The sequence below is a fragment of the Vigna unguiculata genome, chromosome 11 (assembly GCF_037176805.1).
Source record: "Vigna unguiculata cultivar grain cowpea cultivar isolate G323 ecotype 2 chromosome 11, ASM3717680v1, whole genome shotgun sequence".
In the NCBI taxonomy this organism is placed as follows: domain Eukaryota; kingdom Viridiplantae; phylum Streptophyta; class Magnoliopsida; order Fabales; family Fabaceae; genus Vigna; species Vigna unguiculata.
Genome location: NC_140802.1, coordinates 10,575,236 through 10,585,248, shown reverse-complemented (window position 1 = coordinate 10,585,248; position 10,013 = coordinate 10,575,236). Strand labels below are relative to the sequence as shown.

Genomic DNA, 10,013 nt, shown 5'->3' with positions numbered 1-10,013 from the left:
AAGATCTTTGAGATGGGAGGGATTGGATCCATCATCAGAACGTGGGAAGTAACGTTGTCGTATTGTTCATTCATACCCCTCAAGAACTGCATAGCATGGTCTTCGATCTTCCTCTAATGAAAAGAACTGACGAGATCACAAACACATTTAACAGGGCCACTACAAACCAAATCTAGACGAAAATTGTCAAGTTCATCCTAAATAACATGAATCTTTGTGAAATACTTAGTAACCGATAAATTTCCTTGCTTAAGAGAGGATGCTTCAAGTTGTAATTCTAAAATACCAAGTAAATTTCTTGAAAGAACCTGGATTTTAGGTCTTTCCATATCTCTTCAAACTTGTCCATCCACAATATGCTCTGTCTGATCGAGGGCGAAACAAAGTGAGTCAACCAAGATACCACCATGTTATTACACCTTCTCCAAGCCTGATAGGCCGGATCTGTCTTTGTTGGCCGGAGCAGTCCCATCAATGAACTCCATCTTGTTCTTTGCACTAAGGATAATGGCAAATGATTTACTCCATGAGTGATAGTTGTGTGATTCGAGAACGGGTGATACGAGAGAAATTGCTGGATTTTCACTGGGATGCAAGTAAAGAAAACTATGCGAGGCATTGAAATCGTTAGCAACAACAAGATTTTTGGAATCATTCTCCGCGACCATCAAAGAAATAAAATAGGGACAAGAAACCCTAAAAAGAAACGAAGAAAGAACGAAAGAGAAAGAAAAGGGAAAATAGAGTGATGCACAACAGAGCTCTTCAAAAGAAAAGCTCTGATACCATCTTAAGAAACCTGATTCTCATTAGCATAGGAGAAATTGTCAAGCGAAAGTGGTGAATATTGGTGCACATGGAGAGACGAAAGAGAGAAAGCAAGACGCACTAAGAGACAAAAAGAAACTAATATTATTGCGAAAGAGAAAAAGTGTTTTACTATTTACAAAAGCAGAGACTATAAAACACATATAGGAAAACATTAAGGAACTGTTTTAGAAAGATTGGATCCTACAGCAAGGCCCAATTCCTTATAGCGTTGATTGAGGCCCAATTCATCATGAGTGCTGATTGGGGATACACATAATAACAATTATATATTTATCATATTTTTAAAAATTATTGTAGACTTTTTAATATATATATATATATATATATATATATATATATATATATATATATATATATATATATATATATATACAAAGAAATCAAAGAACAACAAACAATTTACAATGCAATATTATCCAATTTAGAGGAAAATTCTGATCAAGAAGAAATTCCTGAAACAGAATTAGAAAACAAAGAAGAGTTTGGAGACTTTATGGGTCTTATTAGTCGTTTGACGATACAAAAATTCTTCATCAATATTAAGATAATAGTTGAAGACTTCGTCTTAGAAACTTGCCCTTTTTGACACAGGTGCAGATTCAAATTGTATCCTAGAAGGATTAATCCCCACTAGGTACTTTGAAAAAACATCTGAAAGACTTAGCACAGTTAATGGTTCTAAATTACAAATCAAATACAAACTATCTAGTGCAATTATAGAAAACCAAGATTATCGGATAGAAACCCCATTTTTGTTAGTCAAAGACCTCAAAAATGAAGTTATTTTAGGGACACCCTTTATTAAAGCATTGTTCCCTTTAGAGATATCTAAAGAAGGAATCTCGACCAAGCATAATGGTAAATCTATAATATTTAGATTTATTAGAAAACCCATCACCAAACAAATCAATCTTATTCAACAAAAATTAAATTAAATCAATTTTTTAAAAGAAGAAATTTCTTTTAAAAATATTGATTCCCAATTAAGTTTGCCCCAAATTCAACAAAAAATCAAAAGAGTGCTCCATTTAATTGAGTCAACCATTTGTTCTGACCTACCAAATAACTTTTGGTCTAGGAAAAAACATATAGTTGACTTACCCTATGAACAAGATTTCAGAGACACTCAAATACCAACTAAAGCTAGACCAATCCAAATGAATGAAGAACTTCTTCTCCATTGTCAAACAAAGATCGAAGATCTTTTAAATAAAAAACTCATAAAACCAAGCAAAAGCCCTTGGTCCTGTGCAGCTTTTTATGTCAACAAACAAGCTGAACAAGAAAGGGGTACTCCAAGGTTAGTTATTAACTATAAACCCCTAAATCAAGCCCTAAAATGGATTAGATATCTTATTCCAAACAAAAAAGATCTTCTTAATAGGCTCCATTCTGCTAAAATCTTTTCTAAATTTGACATGAAGTCTGGATTTTGGCAAATACAGATCCAAGAAAAAGATCGATACAAAACTGCATTTACTGTTCCTTTTGGGCAATACGAGTGGAACGTTATGCCATTTGGACTTAAAAATGCACCATCTGAATTTCAAAAAATAATGAATGATATTTTCAATTCGTACTCCAATTTCACAATTGTTTACATTGATGATGTGTTAATATTTTCTCAATCCATAGATCAACATTTTAAGCATGTTAATATCTTTGTTAACATTATTCAACAGAATGGCTTAGCTGTATCTAAATCAAAGATCAACCTTTTCCAAACAAAAAATCGTTTTCTTGGTCACATGATTTTCCAAGGAAAAATTATTCCTATTGATAGGGCAATAGAATTTGCAGATAAATTTCCAGATCAAATAATTGATAAAACCCAACTCCAAAGGTTCTTAGGCTGTCTTAATTATGTAGGGGATTTTATTCCAAATCTCAATAACATAATCAAACCTTTGCATGATTGTCTTAAAAAAACTCCTCCCTCTTGGACAGTTGAACATACTCAAGCTGTCTGAAAAGTCAAAACCTTGGTCAAAGAATTACCTTGTCTTTATTTACCAATCCCCCAAGCTTTCAAAATTGTTGAAACAGATGCTTCTGATTTAGGATATGGAGGCATTCTTAAACAAAGGATTGATAAAAAAGAACAAGTAATTGCTTATACTTCTAAACATTGGAATCCTGCACAACAGAATTATTCGACTGTTAAGAAAGAAATTTTAGCAATTGTTCTTTGTGTTTCAAAATTTCAATCTGATTTGCTTAACCAAAAATTTTTAATTCGTTTCGATTGTAAATCTGCAAAAGACATTTTACAAAAAGATGTTAAGAACTTAGCATCAAAACAAATTTTTGCAAGATGGCAAGTAATTTTAAGTGTTTTTGATTTTGAAATAGAATATCTCAGAGGCACCTCGAATTCTCTCCCTGATTACCTCACTCGTGAATACTTGCAGGGAAAAGGTAGCTGACGAACATGCCTAAAAAGGCAGTATTAGCTTCGACAAGAAGCCGAGGTATAAAACTAGCCATATCTGGCCCAAATAAATCATCAGGGTCACAGACCCCAAAACAAACTGGGTCATCAACCCAATCTGGGTCATCAATCCAGAAAAAATCAAAAGAAGTCATTGGGTCATCAACCCAACCAACCTTTTCAAACCAAATAGCCAAACAAACCAAATTGGATTATGCCATCCCAATCCAAACATTGTTAGCTCTTCAAGATCAAGGACTAACTACACTTCCCAAGAAAACTTGGGCAGACATTGTCTCAGATGAAGAACAAGAAGGAGAGAATCTTGACCTAGCTCTCCTTATTAAAAACCTGAAAAACCACAAAACAATCTGCAACCCAAGAATGAGTCAAGAACTCCAAACCCAATCAACCCAAAAACCTGTTTCAAAAGATCAAACACATTATATAGCAAAAAACAAGTTTTCGTCAATTGTCCAATTGGAACCAGAGTATTGGGATAACAACCCAAACAAAATAACTGCCAAAATTTTTCCTGAAGGTTTTCATTTCAGACCATCAGCTTGCAATAAAACCAGACAATTTTATGAGTTTGTTTTGGTTGATACAGATTCTGTAGCAATCAAACATTACAGGGATCCAAAAGATTCCTCAAATTTTACTCACTCAACATTTCAAATTTTAAAGGTTTTAAGTCCTAGCCAATATGGCAAAAACCCAAATGTTTTTAAAAAAATTTCTGAAAATTTTGACCCCATTGGGTATAACTATTGGGATTATATTGATGCCTGGACCAGGGTGTTTTGGTATCAAAATAAAACCTATCGCCATTCATGGCTAATTTATTTCAAAAGAAATAACAAGTATAATTTTCCAAATTGGTTCCTCCAATGGTGGGACTTTTGTGGACCAATTGAAGAAATCCTTCCATCTCCAGCAAAAGAAGGATTTAAATTGTTTAAAACCAAATACGACCAGGATTCAATGACTCCTGCAGATTTGAAGTTCTATTCCGAATTTTCCTTAGCATGGGTATTCTCATGGCAATATAAGTTCGGGAAGAAAGAACATCCAAACAGACTACCAATATTACAGAGGAATTCCTATGTAAAGTGGTGGGCTCAATTTGATGCTTCCAAGGCAAGTCCGGAAGAAGTTCGTAAATGGTTTGTAGCAAATTCAGAATTTTTGAAATTAGCAGATCCAGAAACTTCTCAATTCCTTAACCAGAAAGCACAGATCACTGCTGCCTTAGCAGCTTCAAAATCTAAAGAAAGTTTTGCAGAAAATCTGCAGAATATTCTCAAGCTATTGAAAGAGGATGAAGGAACCTCGAAGAAATCATTACCAAGCTCTTCAGCTTCGGCAGCCTCTTCAGATGACATATTTCAGAATGAAGATGACTGTTTCGGGATCAATCTGGCAGAAGATTAATAAACCGACATTGTAGCCACAGTTCCAATCATGATACCGGTACTGTTGAAACAGTAAAATTTATGGTTATAAAGGGAGTGCTCGACCATGTTGTGAGACACCCTTTTATTTACTCAAACATTAGAGAGAGAAGTTAGAGAGAAGGCCTCTGAGTTTGTAAGCTTTTTCTTTCTTCCTTTCTCCAAAATCTATTTGTACTTTTCAGAAGAATAAAGGTTTCCAATGTTTTCCCTATTTTTCTCTCTCTCCCTCTAGCCAGTTCAGTGCGGACTACTGTCGTTCTGGTTTTCTTTTATTTCCATTAATCTGTTTTGTTTTTATTTATATGCTTTTCTCCTCTCCCTCCGACTAGTATTGTGCGGACTACCGCCGTGTAAATCTAGTCTTCTTTTACTTTTCCGCATTAATTATTTTGCATCATTATCTTGCATTACTATTCTGAATAGTGTCTTACTTCTCTTTGTGATCCTTTACATATTTTCCCCTCCGCTCTTCCTTCATCCCCTATATATATATATATATATATATATATATATATATATATATATAATATCTTATTATTTTTAAAATAAACGTATGCGTATCGAATATGTATCGTATTCAATACACATATCTTATCCGTACATCATAATCTATTGATAATTAAATAAAATTACCTTGGTTTAGTTTAGTGTGGTTGCAGATTTTTAAATTCGGTTGAAGATTTTAACATTTTTATGTGTTGATAAAATTCTATTTCAATTTAGTTCTATTCGAAACTACACGTATAATTTGAACTAATTACCAAAATTTTCTTTGAACCACTAGAATTTGAAACTAATGATATATTTTTGAACTAACTGCGAAAATTCTCAATCAACACTGTGACTCTCTTTCCACCTTTAAAACTGAAACGGTGTCAGGTGTGAACTTTGACTATGTTCATATCTAGGACTGTTGTACCCTGCAATTTAAGGTATGGACTGAATGTTGGAGTGAAATATCTGGCCATTAAAGTGACCTTAATCTGTTTCACTCCTCTAACTCTTTAACAATAAAAATTCCCACAACATATCTATTTACACTGTTTCTGACCAAATTTAGCCATCCAAGTTAGCCTAGTTACAAGGAAGCGCAGCCTTCGAGATCCAGGACCAGGTGTAATCTTGTAAATGTTGCCAACCTTTGAACATGTCGGATTGCCAGAACACCAACCACCTGGGGTGAATAGTTGTTCCTTTTCCCTATTTAGTAATTGTTTATCAATCTCATCCAAGACTGGATCATTGTGCTTGAATTTCCTTGCAAAAGCAGCTTTGCTTGCAATCATCTTGTTTGTGTCATTGATTGTAAGGACATGAGGGTGCTGTTTGGGGGGATTGTCCCATGAAATATAATGCAAGTCACTGTTCACAACAGTTTTGGCTAGTTCTGGCTCATTGCATATCACAGTCTGAAAGTAGCCTTCAGGGGAGGAGATGAAATTAGTGTAGTACATGAGAAGGGTCCTTGGAAGATTATCCCAACCCCACACAACATATTCTACAAAGGAGCGTGATAAAACCATCCATGCTGAACCTGCAATGTTGATACCGACCATTATTTAACAAAAGAATGCAATTGAAAGAAAAGGGCATGTTTGATTCTCTTCTAACTTTATGGTTTTAAAGAATGTATCTTAACATAACCTCATGCTTCTCAGCAATCAAATTCTCGTACCATAATAGGTTTCAGCTTCCTATGTTTCATTTTGTTTAGTAAGAGTGTGTTTTGTGTTCTGTTTGAGTTTGGTGTAGTTAGTACCTGTGATTTTGTATCTTGTTTCTTTTCCTTTTTATGATATGATATGTGTGACGTTTGGTGAATTTTATGTTCTTAGTTTAATCGAGATGTCAAAATTTATAATAATGTTTGGTATGAATTTATGAAAAAATGTCAAAATCGAAAACTCATAACTAGGAGATGTTTTCACATCTTCTGTGTACATTTTGTTAAACCTCTCCCTCAATTTCACACTTTGTTCTGCGCCTTTCATTACCCTCCACCAATTATCTGACCAACCTTTTTTCTTGAAAATTAAAAGAGATTTTGAAAATGGAAATCAAACACGCCATAAGTCTTATTAGAAAAGGCTATATGACATCATATTTTACGCATGAAAAACTAGAATTTTCAATGCACTTAAGAATGAAAAAAGATAATCCTATTGTAGCAGTGTATTCACTCTCAAACTAGTCAGTAACTAGTCAGACTAAACAGCAAAATTTTAGACAATAATCCAGATAAACATAAGTGGACCATTTCAGTAGTGATCAAGTAATAACTTATTAAGGATGAATAAATGGAAACCAAAAGGGACAAACTAACCAGTAAATAATTTAAATGCTGTTGGCAAAGTTCTCTTAGGACCAACCCAAAAAACATCAGACTTGTTTGTCCTGTAAAGACCTGGATCAATAATTAAAGGCATTGCCCGTTTTTCCCTGCACAGTTTGGGTCAAATCATTTGGTGCATATCAGGATTTCATATCTCAAGGGAATAGTTCAATTCATTATTATGTGCATAACTACATTTCAGAATTGATTATGAGAAGGAGAGGAGAAAAGAAGAAACTCACTGCTTCCATCCCAAATGACTTGTGTGCTCAATGAAGTTAAGGCTTCTGTCTACATCAGAAAAAGTATATAGAAGATCTGAACAAAAACAACACCCAAGTAAGTGCAAGTATCTAAGAATCAGGAGCAACCACATATAGTGTGAATCAGAACCTTTTGTTTTTTATCAAAAAAATATTTTTTAGAAAAGTGGTGTTAGGTAGAGAAGCTTATGAAATTTTTATCAGGGACACTGTATATAGAGCTAAAGTGTAAGACAAAATCCAAATACTAACAATATCTTCATCATAAAATCAAACAGATAACGTTCTTAATCATAAAACTTATATTAGTATCATTATCTTAACATCCTAAAACTTTGAAACCTAACCAAAACTCATGAAATTGTTCACTTTTAGACAGCAGATATGTAGGCATATTTTCAACGTGAGGAGAACAGAAAATTGAAACAATTATATAGATGAGACACTAACCATCCTGAGTCACGAGAGGGTAATCTGAAGCACTGAGGTTAATAAACCAATCCCAGTCCTTAGTTCTCTTGAGCAGAATGGCACAAGCATGAAGAGTGTGAGAAATCATGGTTGGTCCTCTGTAAGTGACCATATTAGCTTTCTGAATCATGAAAACATTCCCAACCTCAGAGAAAATAGGCTGTTTCTCAATTCTAGAAGCAAGCTCCAACCTCACCTCTAGTGGTGACTCAAGGTCCAAATGAACAATATAATGGTTCAGGGGATGGTAAAGGACTAGAAGAGTTCTCCAAAGCTTCTCCAAGTCATTTTTTGAGCCAGAAATCAAATAAGCAAAACGAGGAATTGCAAGCACAGTAGGACCTGGAGCTGTAGAAGGAATCTTTGTCTCCACAAAAACTGGAGCAGATTGGTTTATGGCTAGGCGAGATGGGAGAAAGAATAATATTGAATTGAAGCTGTGAATTGTAGAGACAAGCCCCATGTTGAAGCAAGTTGCTAGAAAGAATATGAAAACAATTGAGATCATAATGAGAGGAAATTGCCATTTCTTCTCTACGTGAAAGGACCCCATCATTGAGATTTATCATGTGCTCTTATTCAATTCTGTCATTCCATGAAATTCACCACCAAGAAGAAGCCACTGATATAACCATATTGGTATCTCTTAATATATCTTCTCCACACACTTTTCCTCTGAACAGTGTCTGCTGAATCAAAATCATTCAATTCAATAAATGAATATTCACATTCATTGTTTTCATAAAAGAAAGGAATTGCAGTTTCCAAAATCAAACATATTAAGCCCCAATAAATAAAAGAATGAATAAAGCATTTTAAATTGCCAAAATTTTCAAACATGTGTGGGCATGTGTTGTGATTCGTTGTCAGCATGCGTTTCCTAACAGAAGAGACAAATCTGGAGGATAAAAGATATCGAAAAGTGGCAAAGGAATAAACAACTACAGAAAACCAAAACACTGTTGTACTAGTTCTTGTCAATGAGGTATTTAAAAAAATGCGTAAGAGAAACAGTCCAAATGGAAATAGTGATTGTATTGTAACGAAATAGACAGAAAAACAATGACCTAGAACAAATCGTCGGGATAAAATCAAAGACCAGTTCAGCTCAAGGCGTGCCAAAAAAATTTGATTCCTGAGGTTTGAAAAGGTTTTTGAAAAGAACAATGAATCTGCATCCCAAAAACGTTGAGAAAGAAAACGATAATATAAACCAGAAAAATGGACAAAACATCCGGATCAAACATTCAACTTTTATTTTACTTTTATGTTTTTGTTGAAACATACAAACAACAGAAACACAAAAAATAGGACAACAGAAACTTCATGGTAATAAACACAAGGCTGAATTTTAAGCTCAAATATGCATGAAACAAAGTTTAAATCATATGATTAATCATTACCTACCTATCTATGTATCAAAATCTATATTTATATATAAATAGATAGATACATAATACTGATCAATTAACACAACAACCTAAGAAAACATGAGACACGAACCTGTATCTGTAGGTGGAGAAGAGAAGAAGGAATCATGGGAAAATTCTGGATTCGGATAGAGATTTAATGAATTATTGAAATAAAAGATGGGTTTCTTTTGTTGTAAGGGTGTGAGTGTTTCATAATTATTTATACATGTATTTGTAAAAGAAACTGAGAAAGCGATTGTATTTGAGCTTAGGCATTTCTGTTACTCCAAGGCGCTAGAGAGAAGATACCAACTACAATTCAAGCAACATAATTACTTTCTTTTTTTTTAAGTTTGTGGTTAATTAATAAAAAAGATTTTGTTGGTGGATTTCATTTCTTTTAAAATAATTATTATAAAAATGAATAAATTTATTATGTGTAATAGTTTGTAATTAATGATAATGTAAATATCCTGTACTACTAATACAACTTTAGTTCTTGTATTGTGTACAAAATATAAGTTTGACTTTTCATTTTAAAATAAACATACTTAGTATTTTATTTTCGAAAATATATACCTTTTATAAAAAAAAAATTATTTTTATATTTTAATTACTTAAACTATTTTTACAGTATCTTCATGAATTTGTTAGTTTGAATTAAATTTAATCAAAATAAAACATGGGTTAAATTTAGGGATACCAAAGTGAATTAATTAAATATTCAAATCATTTAAATATTGTTGACTTACATTTCAATTTTTTAAAATATTAAATTATGAATCTATATAATTAAAAATAATAATTAATTATAAT

The 10,013-nt window shown here is 33.1% G+C and overlaps 1 protein-coding gene across 2 annotated transcripts; it reads right to left on the bottom strand.

Moving 5' to 3' along the window:
- Positions 1–5,505: 5,505 nt before the first annotated feature.
- LOC114170732 (beta-glucuronosyltransferase GlcAT14A-like) lies at positions 5,506–9,506 on the bottom strand. Of its 2 annotated transcripts, none has more exons than XM_028056280.2 (5): positions 9,289–9,506; positions 7,765–8,474; positions 7,294–7,369; positions 7,043–7,158; positions 5,506–6,253 (listed from the first exon to the last, which is right to left on the bottom strand). In XM_028056280.2, exons 2-5 carry the CDS (start codon positions 8,339–8,341, stop codon positions 5,751–5,753), a joined length of 1,272 nt encoding a protein of 423 aa, XP_027912081.2. In that variant the 5' UTR covers positions 8,342–8,474; positions 9,289–9,506; the 3' UTR covers positions 5,506–5,750. The 2 variants fall into 2 exon arrangements, with proteins under 2 accessions (XP_027912081.2, XP_027912082.2); XM_028056281.2 differs by having other exon boundaries at positions 7,765–8,471; positions 9,289–9,490.
- Positions 9,507–10,013: the final 507 nt, after the last annotated feature.

What these genes read in the sequence shown, in the direction of transcription:
- LOC114170732 (XM_028056280.2), bottom strand. Translation starts at nt 8,341, where the DNA reads ATGATGGGGTCCTTTCACGTAGAGAAGAAATGGCAATTTCCTCTCATT. An exon ending in CCCTCTCGTGACTCAGGATG is followed by an intron (nt 7,370 to 7,764) that starts GTTAGTGTCTCA and finishes GTTTTTGTTCAG; the next exon opens with ATCTTCTATATACTTTTTCT. An exon ending in AGTCATTTGGGATGGAAGCA is followed by an intron (nt 7,159 to 7,293) that starts GTGAGTTTCTTC and finishes CAAACTGTGCAG; the next exon opens with GGAAAAACGGGCAATGCCTT.